General features: G+C 48.4%; 3 protein-coding genes across 5 annotated transcripts; 2 read left to right on the forward strand and 1 right to left on the reverse strand.

Moving 5' to 3' along the window:
* Window positions 1-349: 349 nt before the first annotated feature.
* LOC103970341 (uncharacterized) lies at window positions 350-7,833 on the forward strand. Of its 3 annotated transcripts, XM_065089111.1 has the most exons (8): window positions 373-1,130; window positions 2,626-2,838; window positions 3,164-3,231; window positions 4,621-6,118; window positions 6,221-6,280; window positions 6,375-6,505; window positions 6,580-6,766; window positions 6,866-7,833. In XM_065089111.1, the coding sequence occupies exons 2-8, from the start codon at window positions 2,694-2,696 to the stop codon at window positions 7,480-7,482; spliced, it is 2,706 nt and encodes a 901-aa protein (XP_064945183.1). In that variant the 5' UTR covers window positions 373-1,130; window positions 2,626-2,693; the 3' UTR covers window positions 7,483-7,833. The 3 variants fall into 3 exon arrangements, with proteins under 3 accessions (XP_064945181.1, XP_064945183.1, XP_064945182.1); XM_065089109.1 differs by having other exon boundaries at window positions 350-1,130; window positions 4,621-6,280; XM_065089110.1 differs by having other exon boundaries at window positions 4,621-6,280; window positions 6,616-6,766.
* A 4,343-nt stretch (window positions 7,834-12,176) lies between these two features.
* Window positions 12,177-14,470, forward strand: LOC103970342 (subtilisin-like protease 4). The gene has a single exon (XM_009384080.3). The coding sequence runs from the start codon at window positions 12,310-12,312 to the stop codon at window positions 14,353-14,355; it is 2,046 nt and encodes a 681-aa protein (XP_009382355.2). The 5' UTR covers window positions 12,177-12,309; the 3' UTR covers window positions 14,356-14,470.
* A 250-nt stretch (window positions 14,471-14,720) lies between these two features.
* LOC103970872 (subtilisin-like protease 4) lies at window positions 14,721-16,949 on the reverse strand. Its single transcript, XM_009384793.2, has one exon. It carries the CDS (start codon window positions 16,947-16,949, stop codon window positions 14,721-14,723), a length of 2,229 nt encoding a protein of 742 aa, XP_009383068.2.
* Window positions 16,950-19,781: the final 2,832 nt, after the last annotated feature.

Raw genomic sequence — 19,781 nt, forward strand, 5'->3', positions numbered from 1 at the left:
GAACATTGGTGATAGTCCTGAGTGCTTCACAATCTCATAAAGGAAAAAAACATGGATCTATTTCGGCAAAGAAAATCTTATCTGTTTCATGGCTGTCAACAGTCAATATCGAAGCACATTGATACGGTAAAACCAAGTGAGGATATTTTCGGAAGATCCTGTAAAACTCTCTACGCTGGCATCACATGAACAGAATTACCATCGCTGTCTTCTCCTCTGTCCTACTAACCCTTCGTCATAATATACGAAAAACAGGGGGAGAAGACAGAAGCAAAAAAAAAAGGAAAAATCCAAAACCATTAATTAATAAACACCCTTCGAACACAAACCATTACAGAGAGAGAGAAGATTGTTACTTGGCAGTTCAAAGATGTGGAAGTTATCCATGCTTTCTCATGATCCGGACGATTGGTCCAACGAAAAGCTTCCGACTTTTTCCCCACCCTCTTCCCAAAACGCCCCTCCTCCCATCTTCCCACGCTTCTTTAATGGTCGGATCCTGCCGCCACCATCCGCTGTTTCTGCGGGCTGGTGAACCACCATTTTAGTTTCTTGACCGTCCGAGGGTGGAGGAGGGAGTCTAAAGATTTGATCTTGGAGAGTCTTCTGTCGATTACAGTGTGGAAAGGATGCGAAAACTTGATCTTTGTTCGTGTGCTCTCGCATGGAGAAGCTGTCGCTTTGAATCAACAAAATATGGCGACTTTTGCCTTCTCTCGAGTTACTCCTCGGTGGATATAGCTTGAATCTCTTACCGGTTGGAGGAGAATGGAAACTACTTTGTTCCAAGTATTTACATTTGCTATTCTCCATTCATCTTTGTTCAAAGCTCAGATTGGAATTTGAGTCAATCTGATTCAGATTAGAGACCCTCGAAACCATTGGCCTGAGCTTACCATTGCTTTTGCTCTATGAGTTTGGCTCCTCATGGAGGGCATGTGGAGTTTGGCGCGGTGGTAGAGGAAATCCTTATTCCTTTCTTCTACAGGATTACTAAAGCAGCTCATATTTGACGACTCGAGCGGTTGCGTAGAGCTGGAGGTCTAGAAATCTGTGATTATGTGCTTTCTTCTCCTTCCAGGCTTGCCACTGTAACAATTCTCCTTATTCAGTTTTGGCTGTTAATTTAGGTATTGCTTTCTCCCTTTGATCATAGCATTAGTTTTTTGATCAATTATTCTTGTAAGTTGGGAAATTAACTTCAAGATGAAGCCCATGTAATGGAATCAGCTTTTAATCGTCTTTTACAGGTGCTCTCATTAAAATGATTTTAATAGTGAAAAAGCATGCCTCAGCTGTAATCTCACTGAAAATGTGAATAATCTTTAAATTTCTCTACTATAGGAGAATCATAGTAATCGTCTCATCATAAGTTCACTTAATATAGGTTTTGTTGCATCTCTGTTCATGTTTATCTTCCATATTATTGATTCTATGTGTCAAACTAATCTTCCGATAATTCCAATAGATTTTCGCATACCGGAAATTTTATTTTTCTTTTGGGGTAAACTGGGTAATTGGCCCATAATTTACTGAAAATAGTAACAATGCAGGAAAAAGGTCAAGAAAAGAAATATAGGATGAGAAGGTGAAAGCAAAAAAAATTACAAAGAGAATATAAGAAGAAAAGTTACAGCTCAATTAGAGGTGTTATTTCAAAATAAGGGACATAATGTGTTACACTGTATTTGCAGTGTTTTTGGAGGTGGCATGTAGTTTACAATCATCTTGGAAACTGATAGTCTGATGTTCCTGTTGGAAGTTAAGGGAATTTATTATTTGTTTTTGCTGTTGTCAAAGACAAGATTTGCTACAAACAATGGTATAGATAAACATAAAATCCAATAGAAAAAAGAGTGCAAATAACACAGGTTATCACCAAAACAAGTAGCATCATGCACTCAAGATTTATTCATTTGGAAATGTATTGAAAGGCATGAGACTGAAAACTAAACTGAAATTAACTGATAATCATCTGAACAATTGATAGAGATATTGAGAAAACATAAATGTAGATACTGAATGTTTTACCTAAATTAGAGCATCCATCATCTAACAAATCTCATTCGTATCACTTATGGAGAAGGTCATGTTGAACTAAGAAAAGTCTTCTGGTCTATTTGCATTTTGTGAAATGCATAATTATGTGATGTCTTATATGTGTACTTCGAATGTCATGGTAGTTCAGACAACTTAACTTCATTTAGGACCAAGTAATTCTTTGCATATTGATGAAAATTAAGGATAGAGTTCAGGGCATCGTTTTTTCTCCATTGGCTATGCAATTTTAAATTTTTAATAACCTTCACTTAAAAAAGTATTACTGATGACAAAGAAACATGTGAAAGTTATTGACAATTAGATGGTTCAAGTTTCTATGTATCCAGCTTTCATTTTCCTATATAACATCCAAACTTTCATTTATAGTTATCTTATTATAATGTTTCTATGACCTCTTTTCTCTTGAAGTTGATGCAATATTTTGCTTGCTTCCTGATCTGACATGACAATTGAGTCTAGCAATATTATCATTTTGGCACCAATTGTTGCTCCTTTATATTTAATTTATTGAAATTTCTTTGTTAGATTTGTTATGTCTCATTCTTATCAGTTTTTTTTTTTCAGATTCCTGTTTAATCAAGTGGTTCCTCAGTTTTGAAGATTTGCCTCTGAGCAAAGCCAGGAATTAGATTATGGCAAAAAGATCCAATAGAAGGTCACGACCTCGGAATGATGCTGGATGCATGTGGGGTTTGATTAGCTTGTTTGATTTCCGCCGGGGCCATCCAACTCAGAAGTTACTTTCAGACAAAAGGCATGAAAGCAATAGACATACTGGTAATAAATCTTTTTCTTAGTTCAGCTAAGTGATAACTTATGTTTTCTAAGCTCTGAAGAATTTGAGGTTGTGTTTGTTAGTTAGATGACCACTTTGATTCTAAGGAGACCATTCTTTTTTGTTTTGGTTGTGCAATAAAGCTTGGATTTACATTTACTCTGTGACAGTACACAAGATTCAACTTCACATTTGATAACATTTTTTAAAAGTCCAACAGGTTTCACTTTTTGTATATGCCATAGAAACGATGCTTATCTCTTGGCGGTAAAATTTTAGTTTAACCATTCAAATTTAGGAAATTATAGCTGTTATATTGTTATGCAGGTACTGGATACTCGAGAATCAAGCTTGATTCACTTAGAAGTTCTTCAAACAAACATGAACATGGCAGTGTAAGTATAGCAAATTTGTTATTCGACAGAATTGGCTTATCTTTTAGCTAAGCATATTCGACCATGATTTTATGTCAATTTATAACTTTCTTATCATATATAGCTTAACTGTGTTGCCATGCAAGAACCACAGGATGCATTCACATGACTCTGTAAGAAAATTGGCTATGATAAAGTTTTAGAAGTTGAAAGAACACCATTATCCATTGGTTATTCTACAGGAATTGAGGACATCACATTTTCTGTGAACTGGGCATACTTAACCATGTCCTTATGGCAATATGAAGTTCCATATTGTTTGTTATTTATTGCATTTTGTTGTCATACAAAATCCATAGGATAAATCCACATAATTCTGTAAGATAATTTTTGGCTTTGATAAAAGTTTTAGAAGTTCAAACAGCATTACTATCTTACTGAAGCATAGATGCTAAGTTTAATGTATAGCTATGTGCAGTTCTGTTTGAACTAGGATCTGGCACTAATACTCATCTGACATCCTTTGGTCATTTTTTTTCCTTTGATGCTTAGCTGGTATAGTTGGAGTTGGTGCTAAGCCAATTTATGGACCGAGACATGAGAAAGTTGCAAAAATACCTGTCTTGAGTAAAATTGAGTAGAGATTTAGCTTTCCTGTCTAATATTCTCGGATTAAAAGATATCCATATATGGATGTTACTCATCAGTGTATGAACAAACACTCGAGGAATCCATTATCAATTCCATGAGAAACTAAACAAATGATGTTTTAGTTATTCAAGAGGTCTATTAGGGGATTCATATAAACTCATAAATATAGAAAATCAACTTTTTTTTTTCATCTTCATGGGTAGTATAATGTACAAAGTATTTTTAATGGTAGTACCAAAAATACATTCCAATTCATGTATTAGGGAAAACTTGGGAAAGGGGCCGAGTTTAAGAATCTCATTATGTGAACTCATAAAGTTATATAGCATAAAGCACGATAGTAGCCTCAGATTGAGCTAGCTGAAATAATATACTCAACTTCTTAAAGATCTATATTCAAGGTTCTTTCTATTTACTAATGTACTTCACACTGCTTCTTGATTCATGCATAAAATAAATTACAAACAAAATTGGAACTTCTAAAGAAAGAATCCTGTTTTTATGCTTCTATGATGCTCACCTCAAAATTTGGAACATCATCCTTCAAAAAACCTACAAATTATATTCCATAACTTGATTTCCTTTCATAACTACCACATAAGTATCAGTTGTCAAGATTCTTTCATGGAATTACCATAATAGCAAAAAATAAATGAAAATTATGTCAGGGTTGCATACAATGTGTCTTTTAAGTTCTCAAATGTTAACACTTCAGAACTCGGCTTCTAGATAATAATTTACGAAACCAATATTTTTCAGCTTGTTGGTGAAATCAGAGACGATCAAGTTGACTCGGTGATGACAAGTGTGAAAATACTTATGGAGGAAGAGATGTCTCAACATATCCAAAAGAAGATCACACATGATAACTTGCAAATTGAGGACCATCCCAAGAAGAAGAGTTATAAGCAGAGAAGCAAAAAATTGAAAGGTTCAGATGCTCAGGGGATCAATCTAGCTGCTTCTTCCTGTTTGGATGGTCATCAGTCTGATAGTATGGATCTAACGAGAAGATCTTCCCTTAACTTTGACCTGGCCACATTTTTGATGGAGTTTTATGGTTATACATACCAACAAAAGCATGCTGATTCTGACAATAAGTTTGACTTGCTTCCAGCCTTGGAAAATATTAGTCCAAAGATTTATAACCATCTTACTGAGCCCGATGGTCATGTTGATCAAAAGATTTCTTTCTTTCAAAAGAGCCTAGCAGATGTTTCCCAGGCTATTTTAAGTCAGAAGTTGATGGTTGAGAAACAACTCGATGGACGATGGGTTGTCCATCCCAAAGAATACATGGATGCATTAGATATTCTGAATTCAGATAAGGAGTTACTTATGCAACTGCTTCATGATCCAAATTCACTTTTTCATAAACATAGTCAATGTTTTCACAGTGCTCAGGTAGGGAAACTAACCAAACTGGGATCAGATGAAGGTTTAGAGAATGTTCAGCTGTTGGGAGAGGAGATTGATGGTTTGGGAAAATGCAAGGAGTCTGACAGTAATCAATTGTTTCATAAACAAAGCAGATACAATTTTTTCCGCAAGGATAAGTCAAAGGGGACAAAACCATCAAAGGGAAGTCCAAATTCCGAGGCTTTAAACAGAATAGTAGTTCTAAAGCCAAGCCCAGCAAGAATTCCAAATTCTTCTATTATAATTACTCCAAGCTCTTCTCCCCAATCACATCATGTCCTACGGCACGAAGAACACGGTGAAAGAATTTTATCCCATTTTTCCCTCAAAGAAATTAAAAGACGACTCAGGCATATGATTGGTGAGAGCAGAAAAGCACGACATGTTATCTCCATGGATGGTGTTCTACACAGAATTCCAGTGAGGTCTAATTACACAGATGTTTCATCTAAACTGATAAATAGTGAGGGTACAGTAGCAAGCTTGGCAAGCAGTTCTTCTCGTGATACCAAGAAGCTGTCTGAAACTTTGTCCCTTGATAAGCGAAATGACAAGAAAAATGACTTGGAAGAATGTCAAGTTAACATCAACAGCAACATTTCTTCCTCAAGGTCTCAGTTTTCCATATATGAGGAAGCCAGGAAGCATCTTGCTGAGATGCTAGGCACTGGAGAAGACAGTTTGCCAACCGCCCAAACCTCAGAATCTTTGGGGAGGGTACTTACGTTACCAAGATACAATGAATTATGTCCTACTTCCAGTCGACAAAGAGTCCAGGACCTCATCATGTCATCTGAAGGGACTGGAAATCCCTCCCTACAACAGTTGGAGCAAGAAGGTGCTACCAATATCTTAAGCCTAGCAAGAGAAAACTTGGAGTTTTCATCTTTTCCTATGAGCATGCCAAGTGATGACTTGAAATTTCGCATCTTAAATACAGAACTGGTTGATACCAGTATACTGGAGCTACCATGCATTGGAGAAGACTTGAACGACAAAGGTAGTCTTTTTGTATATTTAAATAAGATCTACTTAAGATGACTCTTTGTGCATTCTCATGGTATAAAACATGTGATTTTTCTGTTGAAGTACAGAGATTTTAGAAGCAGCTGATACTGAAGGCATTGTCCGGTCTAACCATTTGGATGTACCCTTGGAGTCAAGCAGAAGTGAAATAATTGTTGCAACTGAAATTTGTGAAGAATCTGCTGCAACGCAAGGGCAGGTAGGCTTATAGACCAAAACTTGTTAATGGATCATTTGGTATAAAGATTTTTATTCCTTGAAACATTCTACTAGGGATCATCTGAGGAGACATCACTTACAATGATGCAGTCCAAGGTCCCTCTGAGTTCCTTGCTCAAAGAAAATTTAGTGGCTCCTGAAAGTACCACTGAAAAGCAAGAGCAACCAAGTCCAGTATCTGTTCTTGAAACATTCTTATCAGAAGATGTTACCAGCCCTGAGCCCAGTGCAGAAGAGCCTTGTATGGTCTAGAAGATATTGAGCACATTGAGATTTTTGTTCAAACAGCTTTATTTGCCCTTTGGCCACAAGCTTACATGAACTTGTTGTGCTTTTGCAGATGGCATTCAAGTGCAACATCAACATGTTAATTATGAAGACCGTGAGAGCTATTCGAAAGTTATAGCATCACCAGATGTAAACGACAGTTTCAGAGATTGTCTTCAGGACTATCAAGCTATGTCCGATTACGTTAAAGTACTCTTGGAAGCCTCAGACCTTACTAATGAATTCTCAGAGAGATGGAATATGACAACTCAGTTACTTGAGCCAGCTTTGTTTGATGAGATAGGGATCTTTTTTTTCTTCCTGCAAGATGATCCTAAGCTCCTCTTTGATTGCATTAACGAAGTTCTTGTAGAGATACAAGAAAGGTTTTTTAAGTGTACACCATGGTTGGCTTTCATCCAGCAAAATGTTCTGCCTGTCCCTCGAGGCGAAAGCTTAATCCAAGAAGTCAGCAAGGGTCTCGAGAGGCATCTTCATATACAGCTGCCAAACACATTAGATCAAGTAATAAGGAAGGACTTGGAAGGTAGAAGTTGGATGGACCTTCGATTCGAAACCGAAAACACCACAAATGAGGTATGTGAAACCATCCTAGACGATCTAATGGAAGAAACTGTACACAACATGTGGTTTCAAACCCTGACTTCTTTGGAGTTCACCTTTGCATAGTTCACATAATCGTATGCAACTAATCCTTGTCAGTATGGAAGATTGATGTGTTTCTTACTCAGTTGTTGATCCAGACACAGCCATCTGCAGTCTCTAGTTGTAGATCTTTCTTAACTTACATCGTTGTGAAGATTGAGAGGGTTTGGGGTGTATGTATTTGGATTCATCACTTGTGCTATGCAATAATAATCTGGAAATATGTGGAGATGAGCTTCCTGCTTGAAGTCTCCTCGAGACAAAGTTGTATATGGGTTTGGAAATGTATAGGAGGACTGTATGTTATCAGTCGTTATGTGCCTTATCTCATCAGAAAGAATCATAATGGAACAATTTATACCTTCTTCCATTCTATTTATGTGCTTCTTCAAGTAACTAAGAATTTGGACGATCTGTTAATAAGACTCGGCTGACGTCAGCCGACGTCTCACGCCTCGATCGGCATGACTACACTCGGTCAACCGAACCGGAATACCGGTCGAGGCGCATTAACGTCTACTCAAGCTCGGTTCTTCATGCCACGCCAACGCCCATGTCAGACGCTACTAGCCTGCCTCCTGTAAGCGGGCACATCAAACAACAGTAAGCTTCCCTATAAATACCCTCTCGTTCATCAGAGAGAGGGAGAGACAGACACACAAAAACACTTCTTCTCCTGAAACCCCCTCCACATCTGCTAACTTGATCGTCGGAGGGGTCGGGCCGAGCACCCCGGCCCGACCTTTGTGCAGGTGCGAAGCCGAAGGTCCCCGCCGGACGCGCAGGCGAGGAGTTCCTGCCCAGAGGAGACAGCCACATCGTCCCGATCGAACGCCGCACCAGACCGATCACCTCAGCGGGCTCGAGGAACGTCCTAGGGAGATCCCCGTCGTCCAGACCCGAACCGAGCCGCGTCGGCCCCGAGGCCACGGCTCCAGGTTGTTTCCCACAACAGATTGGCGCTAGAAGGAGGGCTCGGAATGTTGGGTGATCACCCGAGCGGCTCAGATGAGCCCACGGCTGAGAGGTCACACCCGACCGAAGCCTCGGGAGAACATCCCCCGCACGGAGACCATCGTGACGAACACCCCGCCATGACCTCCGAACGATATTGGCGAATATTCAATGACCCGGGCTTATCGCCGCCCGACGGTGCCCCAGCCGACTCAACGCCCGTGTCACCCGAGGCCTTTCAGGACCTCACCCGTCAAGTCCGAGCTTTGATGGAAATGGTGCAAACTATTATCCCGCTCGTTTCGCATCCGGCGCACCTGCCCGCGATCGAACCACTGCGACAACGCAAGGCGCCCGTTCGGGCCCACATGACACTTCCGGAGCCCCCCACTTCGCCTCGGGTCCGATCGGCCCCACTCAGGGATCCAATGATGGCAAACCCGAGCGGCCGCCCGGAACCCGAGGCACTCTCTTCGGACTCCTTGCGGGCCCAGTTGCGCTTCGTCAGCCAGCGACTCGACGAGGTGCAGAAAGAGGTTCGCAGGTCCAAGGGAGAGCTCGGGGAGGACGCACACCGAGGGTCTCCCTTCATGCCCGAGATACGGGATCTCACAGTCCCCCCGGACTTCCAGCTCCCCTCTCTAGACGCTTACGATGGCTCCGCCGACCCGGCGGACCATGTAGCTACTTTTCACGCCCAAATGGTGCTATACGGAACCTCTGATGCCCTGATGTGCAAAGCGTTTCCTACCACTCTGAGAGGGCCGGCCCACGCGTGGTATGGCGGCTTGAAGACCGGAACGATTGCTTCCTTCGACCAGCTCGCCAATGACTTCGAGCTCCACTTCGTAGCCTATACACGGCCGAAGCCTTCCGCGGCATTGCTCCTCGGACTCAAACAAAGGGAGGACGAGCCCCTCTCACATTTTGTGGATCGCTTCGCCACGCAAATCCGGGGTTTGCCGGACACTCACCCCTCTCTTTTAGTGCAGGCGTTTATGATAGGCCTACGACCTTCTAGATTCCTTTGGTCCCTCGCGGAGCGACCTCTCACCATAGTGCCAGAGATGCTCCAGCGGGCTAACCGGTATATCGCGGCGGAGGCCTGGGCGACCGTGAGGAGAAGGGATGACTTCTGGCAGCGGGCTCCATAGAAGAAGTCAAGCACCCGCGGTGGCTATCCGATGTAGTCCTCGTAAAAGGAATCTAGGCCCTACCTCAGTCTCTTCCGAGCGAAGGCTCAGTATCTACTTGACTGCCTCCCGGTTCGTGGTTAGCTCCAACCTAACCCCCTTCGTTATCTACACGGCTCGGCCGAAGACTGCTGAGACCACCTCAGCGCGGCCTGCCCGCATGAGCCGTGTCCCTCGGCCATAGTCCGCCCAAGTCCACCTTAGCGTGGCCTACACGCCTGAGCTGTGTCCCTTGGCCATAGTCAGCCCGAGCCCCCCTTAGGGCGGCCTCTCGGCCTGAGCCACGTCCCTCGGCCATAGACTGCCCGAGTCGACCTCAACGCGGCCTGCCCGCCTGAGCCGTGTCCCTCGGCCATAGACTATCGAGTCCACCTCAGCGTGGCCTGCCCGCCTGAGTCATATCCCTCGACCTTTGCCATATCCCTCGGCCATAGACTGCCCGAGTCCACCTCAAGGCGGCCTGCCCGCCTGAGCTGTGTCCTTCGGCCATAGTCGGCCTGAGCCACGTCCCTCGGCCATAGACTGCCCGAGTTGACCTCAGCGCGGCCTGCCCGCCTGAGCCGTGTCCCTCGGCCATAGTCGGCCCGAGTCCACCTTAGCACGGCCTGCCCGCCTGAGCCATGTCCCTCGGCCATAGACTGCCGAGTCCACCTCAGCGCGACCTGCACGCTTGAGTCATATCCCTCGGCCTTTGTCATATCCCTCGGCCATAGACTGCCCGAGTCCACCTCAGGGCGGCCTTCCCGTCCGAGCCACATCCCTCGGTCGTAGACTGCCGAGCTCCCCTCAGGGCGGCCTTCCCGTCCGAGCCACATCCCTCAGCCGTAGACTGCCGAGCCCCCCTCAAGGCGTCCTCTCGGCCCGAGCTACGTCCCTTGGCCATAGATTGCCCGAGACCACGCTTGCGCGACCTGTCCGCCTGCGTCGTGCTCCTCGGTCGCGTGATGCCCGAGACCACACCTGCGCGGCCTGCCCGCCTACGTCGTGCTCCTCGGCCGCATGATGCCCGAGACCACACCTGCGCGGCCTACCCGCCTGCGTCATGCTCCTCGGCCCCATGTTCCCCGAGACACACCTGCGCGGCCAGCCCGCCTGCATCGTGCTCCTCGACTCCATTTTCCCCGAGACACACCTGCGCGGCTAGCCCGCCTACGTCGTGCTCCTCGGCTCTATTTTCCCCGAGACACACCTGCGCGGCTAGCCCGCCTGCATCGTTCTCCTCGGCTCCTCGGTCCCATGCTTCCCGAGATCACACCTGCGCGGCTAACCCGCCTACGTCGTGCTCCTCGACTCTATGCTCCCCGAGATCACACCTGCGCGGTCAGCCCGCCTGTGTCGTGCTCCTCGGCCCCATGCTTCCCGAGATCACACCTGCGTGGCTAACCCGCCTACGTCATGCTCCTCGGCTCCTCGGCTTCATGTCCCCGAGACACACCAACGCGGCCAGCCCATCTGAAAGCTAAAGCCATGCCTCGGACTCCCGTTACAACGACCGACGCATAGCTTCTTTCCGGGGGGGAATATGATGAGGATAGTAATTATGATAAGACTCGGCTGACGTCAGCCGACGCCTCACGCCTCGATCGACGCGACTGCACTCGGTCAACTGAACCGGAACACCGGCCGAGGCACATTAACGCCTACTCAGGCTCGGTTCTTCACGCCACACCAACGCCCATGTCAGACGCTACCAGCCTGCCTCCTGTAGGCGGACACATCAAACAACAGTAAGCTTCCCTATAAATACCCTCTCGTTCATCAGAGAGAGGGAGAGACGGACACACAAAAACACTTCTTCTCTTGAAACCCCCTCCACATCTGCTAACTTGATCGTCGGAGGGGTCGAGCCGAGCACCCCGGCCCGACCTTTGTGCAGGTGTGAAGCCGAAGGTCCCCGCCGGACATGCAGGCGAGGAGTTCCTGCACGGAGGAGACGGCCACACTGTCCCGATCGAATGCCGCACCAGACTAACCACCTCAGCAGACTCAAGGAACGTCCCAGGAAGATCCCCGTCGTCCGGATCCGAACCGAGCCGCATCGGTCCCGAGGCCACGGCTCCACGTTGTTTCCCACAAGAAGCTCCTTGAAATCTTACCACAGTGTGTCCATTTGCAATGCTTACAGATTGCTATCTCGACTGTTTTCATTCGAAGCGCTGCAGATTTATCGTCTGATCACATCGTAACACCTCACATCAAACGGAGTTGAGAGAGAAAGGGAGGAGAAGAAACTTGGATGTGTTTGTACATCACTTCTCTCCTCTCGAATCGCCACGGGACGAAACAAAACCGACGGCCAAGACCGGCGAAATTAAGTTTCTAAGCCACGACGACCGCAACCCGACAACTCCTTGACCCGATCCATATGCCCGTCCGACCTCCACGCATAGATTCCATCGACTCGCCGGCCTTTCGTCTCTTCCACCAAACCATCGTTTGCTGACTCCACCAGCATATATATATATACACACAGCCACCGATTCCATGCAGACCACACCAGTCCCCCATTCCGCCAATGGAGGTCTTCAAACTCTTCTCCTCCCTCTGCCTTCTCTCCCTTCTCCTCCTAACGTCTGCTGAAGGCGTCCGACGGAGGACTTACATAGTCCACGTGCAACCGCCGGAGTCTGCCGCGCTCGGCGCCTCCTCCGACCGGGAGAGTTGGTACCGGTCGTTCGTCGCGACAGTCTCGTCGGAGGTGCAAATGGTCCACATGTACACTAACGTCATCAGCGGCTTCGCTGCTCGGTTGACGGAGTTGGAGCTGGAGGCCATGTCCGTGATGCCCGGCTTCGTCCGTGCCTACCCCGATCGCATGTACCGCCTCCAGACCACCCACACGCCGGCCTTCTTGGGGTTGCTCATGCATCAGGGCTTGTGGAACGCGTCGAACTACGGCAAGGGGATCATCATCGGGGTGCTCGACACCGGCGTCTTCCCTGACCACCCTTCCTTCAGTGGCTTAGGGATGCCACCGCCGCCCGCTAAGTGGAGAGGGCGGTGCGACTTCAATGCGTCCAGCTGCAACAACAAGCTCATCGGAGCAAGATCGTTCATCAGCGGCGCGATGGCCATGAAGGGCAAAGCGGTGGCCTCGGACTCTCCGATCGATGATGATGGCCACGGAACCCACACTACCAGCACCGCCGCGGGAGCGGCCGTGCCGGGGGCGGACGTGCTCGGGAACGCCAAGGGCATGGCCATCGGCATGGCGCCCCTCGCCCACGTCGCCATGTACAAGGTCTGCGGCGAAATTGACTGCGCCAGCAGCGACATATTGGCCGGGATGGACGCCGCGGTAGCTGATGGAGTCGATGTGCTCTCCCTCTCCCTCGGCGGGCCCTCGCTACCATTCGACGAGGACACGATCGCAGTGGGCGCCTTTGGGGCGATCGAGAAGGGAGTGTTCGTAAGCTGCGCGGCAGGCAACTCTGGCCCAGTATCGAGCACGCTGTCAAATGAGGCGCCATGGATCCTCACGGTCGCCGCCAGCACCATGGATAGGAACATAAGGGTGACAGTAATGCCCGGCAATGGGTTATCTTTCGACGGAGAGTCCCTTTTCCAGCCAAACTCGTTTCCCCCGGCTCTCTACCCTTTGGTGTACGCCGGAGCTAACGGCAGTCCGGCCACTGCCCTGTGCGCCAATGGTTCTTTCGACGGCTTCGACGTCAAGGGCAAGATAGTGCTGTGCGACCGTGGCGGAGGTATCGCGAGGCTCGAGAAGGGCGCCACCGTACTGAGTGCAGGCGGCATTGGCATGATCCTGGCGAACCAAGCCACCGACGGGTACAGCACTCTGGCCGACGCTCATGTCCTCCCGGCGTCGCATGTCGGTTTTGCTGCCGGAGATCAGATCAAAGCTTATATCAACTCGTCTTCCAATCCAACGGCGGCCTTCCTTTTCAAGGGCACGATACTCGGCACGTCCCCAGCTCCGGCGATCACGTCCTTCTCTTCGAGAGGCCCCAGCTTAGCTAGCCCTGGGATTCTGAAGCCGGACATCACCGGGCCCGGCGTAAGCGTCTTGGCGGCGTGGCCTTTCCGCGTCGGGCCACCCTCCAACTACACCGGTACCACCTTCAACATCATATCGGGCACCTCCATGTCCACCCCTCACCTAAGCGGGATTGCCGCTCTCATCAAGAGCGCGCGCCCGGACTGGTCGCCCGCCGCCATCAAGTCCGCGATCATGACGACCGCCAGCGTGGTAGACCACAGCGGGAAGCCGATCGTGAACGAACAACTCCTCCCGGCCGACCTCTTCGCTATCGGTGCCGGCCACGTCAACCCGGTAAAGGCCGGCAACCCCGGCCTGGTGTATGACCTCTCTGCCGACGACTACATCGCCTACCTCTGTGGCCTGGGCTACGCAAACAAGCAAGTCTCGGTGATCGCCAGGAGGACGATTGATTGCTCCGCCGTCAGCAGTATCCCAGAGAAGGACTTGAACTACCCTTCCATCTCGGTGACGCTCGGTGGCAACACGACCTACGCGGTGGTGGAGCGGAGGGTGAAGAACGTGGGCAACGCGGCGTCCACATACTGGGCGGAGGTCGGGGCGCCATATGGGACGTACGTGCGCGTCCACCCGCCCGTGCTGAGCTTCAACTACGTGAACCAAGAGAAGAGATTCTTCGTAGCGTTCAAGATGGTGGGCGGCGGCGGCGGCGGGTCGCAGGGCTACTTGAAGTGGGTTTCGGTCAACCATGAGGTGAGGAGTCCGATCTCCATCACGTACACAAACTAAAACGAACTGCGCGATCCACAACGTGGTCATGCATCTCATTTGACTACGTTTTCGTTCGATTGCTCGGCCATAACTCCAACACAAGTTTGGCTTGACAGAATGTTCGACCATGTTGAGGAATAAAGAATTGCTTTGATGAGATATTTTGTCAACCCATCGGTTTATTCTCGGTCAACTCATGCCAAGTGTGTGTGTGTATATATATATATAGACACACACACGAGCACAAAGTCAAAATTAAAGCTTGAAGTCAACAGAAAATTGCATGTGATACACGAACAAATATACTATTATCTGGTTATTGCGTCGATAGAGCCATCAACTCCGCAGGGGTTTCTCGCACTTTTGACCCATGCATGCATGCATTACTCCAACCTGATGGAGATCGGGCTCCTGACGACGTGCTTCCCTGACACCCACAGCAGTTGCCCTTGCACTGCGCCCGGTCCACCTCCGTTCCTCCTGAAGCTGATGCGGAAGCGTCGCTTCTGGTTCACCTCGTTGAACGAGAGCTTTGTTGGCGTCACCCTGGCCGACACCTCTTTCGGCAAGTCAAGCTTCACCCGGTACGTCGACGTGGGCTTGCCGACGTTGGTCACTGTCCGTCTGTAGCGGACCGACGTCAGATTGTTCGCCGGCAGAGTGACCGATATGGAAGGATAGTTCAGTTCTCCTTCGCTGATGCTGTTTGGAGACGAGCAATCGACCGGTCGGCCAACAATAACTTCGACAAGAGAGCTTTCGTAGAGGCCGCAGAGATAAGGGATATAGTCTTGGGGTGTGAGGTCGTAGACGAGACCGGGGTCGATGGCCTTCCGAGGGTTCACGTGTCCCGCTCCTATCGCGAAGAAGTCGGCCGGGAGGTGTCTCTCGTCGAGGATCGGCCCTCGGCTGTTGTCCGTCACGTACGCCGTCGTCATGATGGCGGATTTGATCGCGGCCGGCGACCAATCGGGGTGCGCTTTCTTGATCAGGGCGGCGATGCCGGAGAGGTGAGGGCAGGACATGGAGGTGCCGGAGATCATGTTGAACTTCTGGATGGTCCACGCGGCGAGGATGTTCACGCCCGGCCCCGTGATGTCCGGCTTCAGGATCCCCGGCGTGATTTGACTGGGCCCGCGGGAAGAGAACGAGGCCATCGACGGCGAGTGGGGTGTGTGCATGACGGTGCCGTTGAATACCAACGACGCCGCGGGGGCAGAGGCGGAGTTGATGTAAGCCTTGATCTTGAGTCCGACAACGTAGGGGACGTTCGAAGCCGGAAGCACTAGTGGATCGGCGATGGTGCTGTAGGCGTCCTCGGGAGTGTTGACAAGGATTATGCCGGCGCCGCCGGCGCTTTTGACGACTTGAGCCTTCTCGAGCCTCGAATTGTCGCCGCGGTCGCACAGCACTATCTTTCCGCGGACGTCCACACCATTCAAGGAGTCGTTGAGGCAGTGGGAGGCGGCCGCATCACCGGCGACGTACACGAGAGGCAGCATTTTGGAGTCGAAGTTACGCGGCGGGTTCAGTGACGCGCCCTCCCATTCCTGTCCGTCGCCGAGCTTGACAGTGCCCAAGAAGGATCGGTCCATGGTGCTTGCGCCTACCGTGAGCAGCCACGGCGCGACATTGGTCACGGTGTAAGCATCCGGTCCCGAATTGCCGGCCGAGCAGCTGACGAAGATTCCTTTGTTGATGGCTTCGAAGCCGCCCAGCGCGACCGGGTCAGAGTGGAAAGGAATAGATCCACCGCCGAGCGAGAGGGAGAGCACATCCACCCCATCGGCCACCGCGGCATCCATGGCAGCCAAGATGTCGTAACCCGCGCATCCTATCTCAGAGCACACCTTGTAAATGGCGATGTGGGCGCGCGGCGCCACCCCGGCCGCCACGCCCCTCGCATTCCCGTCTACGTCGGCATGCTTTACCAAGGCCCCGGCGGCAGTGCTCGCGGTGTGAGTGCCATGCCCCTCGTCGTCGATCGGCGTGTCGGTGGGCCGACGCCTGACGGCGTCGTAGTTGATGAAGGACCTTGCACCGATGAGCTTATTGTTGCACGCAGACGCGTTCAAGTCGCATCTCCCCTTCCACTTGGCCGGCGGCGGCGGCAAGCCATAGTCATCGAAGGATGGATGCCCTGGTGTGACGCCAGTGTCTAAGATGCCGACGATGACCCCTTGGCCCATATTGGTCGCGTTCCAAACGCCGTTGCCGATCCTCTGCCTCAGCCCCAGAAACTTTGGCGAGTGGGTGGTCATGAGGTGGTAAACGGGGCTGGGGTAGGCGTGCTGAAACCAGTCCAACTTCGACATGGCCTCCACCTCCCTCTCAGTGAGCAAGGCAGAGAAGCCGGTGACGACATGGCGGTAGGAGTAGATAACGCGCGACCGTGCGAAGTCGGTGTCGTTCGCTTCAAGAGACGCAAGGCTCAAGAGAGAGGAGTACCAACCCGTCCATTGTTCGGCGACGGAGAAGCTCAGGTTCTCCGGGCGTTTGACGTGAACGATGAAGGCTTTGAGCTCGTCGGAGCCGTCGACGTGGAGGCAGGAGAGGGGGAGGGAAGCAAAGAGGCAAATGAGGAGGGCGAGGAAGGGCTTAGGGAGAGTCATCATCGATTGCCGGGATTACAGTACCGCTGGCATATGACAAAAGCCTCGGAGGACGGAGATATATACAGATCTTTTGGGGGAACGGATCTTAATTTCAGGCACACTGGATTTGGTTTGTTATTTCCGGAGCAAAAATGGGCACTAAGACAGAACAAAACACGAAATTAGCCAAAAAAAGGCTGCTTCTGTTGCGATGGCAGTTTTCCGGTGGTAATTATTTATGGAACGGTAATACAAGACGAAGTATTTGATCGATATATAATGATAAATGCATTGGGAAATACCAATGGAAAGGTGTATATAATAGGAAAAAGAGGAGATAACATATCACCTAACGTCGAGCGAATCGTAGTGACAAACAAGATTTAATGTTTTGGGTGGATGAATTCGCCTCAAAAGCCCACAGTTTTTAGTCTTTCATTTCTCTCTCTCTTTCATTATTTTTCTACGGAATGTTCTGATTTTATATTAAGAAAAGCAATTTTTCCCACTTTTTCTCTCCTTCATTGATCACATTTGATTGAATTGATAGGTTTAGTTGGAATGATTCACTCGACGCAGCATTTAAATTAGTTCAAAACCAATAGTAGCTAATAAAATATTATTATTATTAGTATATATTGATCCATATCAAAACATAAAACATAATTATATATGCCTAATCTTAAACTTTTTTAAAAATAATTATAAAAATAACAAGATGATGATAAAATAATAAAATAAAATAAAATTTATATTATCGATAAAAATGATATAATTATGTTGTTTTTTATATTTTAAATAAAAATAAAAGTTATAAAAGAAACAAATAAATGTTAAATATTAAATAAGCCCGATGTCATTATTTGTAACACATCAAACATTAAAATATTAATATCTTAAATGACATTTCAAAATAATTAATTAGAATACAAAACCTTATATAGAGTTTTAAATATATGATTTGTGTTAGGGTAAACAACCTTAAGCCGTGGCCTCGGGGTCGACGCGGCTTGGTTCGGGTCCGGATGACGGGGATCTCCCTAGGACGTTTCTCGAGACTGCTGAGGTGGCCGATTACGGTGGTCTGATCGGGACGGGGTCGCCGTTTCCTCCGGGTAAGAACTCCTCGTCTGCATGTCGAGTGGGGACCTTCGGCTTCACACCTGCACAAAGGTTGGGTCGGGGTGCTCGGCCCGACCCCTCCGACGATCAAGTCAGATGAAGTGAAGAGTTCTTTTTTGTGTATGTTTCCTCCTCCTTGCTCCTCTCGGGAGTGAGGTTTTTATAGAGTGACTTGCTGTGTCTGTTGTGCCTGTTTTGCAGGGAGCAGGATCGTACTCCCGGCCACGTCTGACAACGGTGTTGGCGTGGCGTGAAGGATTGGGCCTGAGCAGGACGTTAATGCGCCTCGATCGGCGTTCTGGTCCGTTTGACCAGGTGCTGTCGAGTCGATCGAGGCGTGAGGCGTCATCTAGGGCAGCTGACGTCAGCATGAGTCTTATCGCCATTATTATCCTCATCATATTTCCCCCTGAAAGGAAGCTATGCGTCGGTTGCTGTAATGGGAGCCCGACACATGGCTTCGGCTTCCAGAAAGTGTCCTTGCTCGGCGTTTGCCGGTCCGTTGCCAGGGGTGTGGGAATCGTTGAATTTAGTAACTAAGGTGAGTTGTGCTAGTCATAGGTGCCCAGCAAGCAAATCACGTGAATGATGGCACGTGTGACTTGATACAGAATCTTTTTGCTTATTATATTTTGGCGTATATCACTTTATAACTATTGCATAAATGCATATATATATTGTGATGTCCTTGGATTTGTGCAATGGGAATCGGATCGTGATGAGATCACGATAATGAGATCGATTCACCTTTAAACACATATCCTAAATAATCCCGGTCATAGGTTACTCGAGAGGGACATCGTGATAACTGGACAGACTAGTGTGCTGTATACCCGTCCATATGATGGATGCAGCTGGTCTCATAGCTGCTCGTGTAGGGACACTAGGGATACAGTACAGGTGCTCATTGGAGAATGAGTTCACTGATTGATCCACTTACGGAATGCTGGATGGTTGATGATGCCTTATTGTCAGACAGCAATTCCGTAGTCCTAGTGGTGTATCTGGTCCTTAGACTTGAGACACCAAGGATGTCCTGTATGAGTGCTCCACTCTTTGATACCAGACTTATAGGTTTGGCTGTTCCCAAATCTAGTACAGCTGGTCATTGGGAGTGGTAGTCGACCTTACGAGGGCTATTGAGTGTCAATAGAGGATCATCCACTCTCGGCGTCATGAGAGGAATATCCTATGTGTTCTTGCTCAGACAAATCCCTGGCCAGGGTCATTCGGGTTGAGAGAGAAAGAGTTCTCCGGGAGAATCCGATTAGAGCGAGACTCGAGTAGAAACCGTATGGGTCTGACAGCACCATGCTCGATATACGGTCTCTGGGATATTAGATGGATGAGGGACTATAGGTACATGGTAACTGAGGACAGACAGGTCCAATGGATTGGATTCCCCTGTATCGTCTGGGGACTACGGCGTAGTGGCCTAGTACGTCCGTAGTCGATGAGTCGAGTGAATTATTACAGAGATAATAATTCACTGAGTTAGAAGGAGTTCTGACAGGTATGACTCACGGCCAGCTCGATATTGGGCCTAGAGGGTCACACACATATGGTAGGCATTGCGATGAGTAGAGGTTCGGATATGAGATATCCGACGGAGCCCTTGTCTTATTGGATGCAGATCCAATATCCACTAGGGAAGGACCCATTAGGGTTTGACACGGGATCTCTATAAATAGGAGGGATTCACAGCCTCATAGGCTAGAGTCTTTGCTT

The sequence above is a fragment of the Musa acuminata genome, chromosome BXJ1-11 (assembly GCF_036884655.1).
Source record: "Musa acuminata AAA Group cultivar baxijiao chromosome BXJ1-11, Cavendish_Baxijiao_AAA, whole genome shotgun sequence".
NCBI classification, from domain to species: Eukaryota; Viridiplantae; Streptophyta; class Magnoliopsida; order Zingiberales; family Musaceae; genus Musa; species Musa acuminata.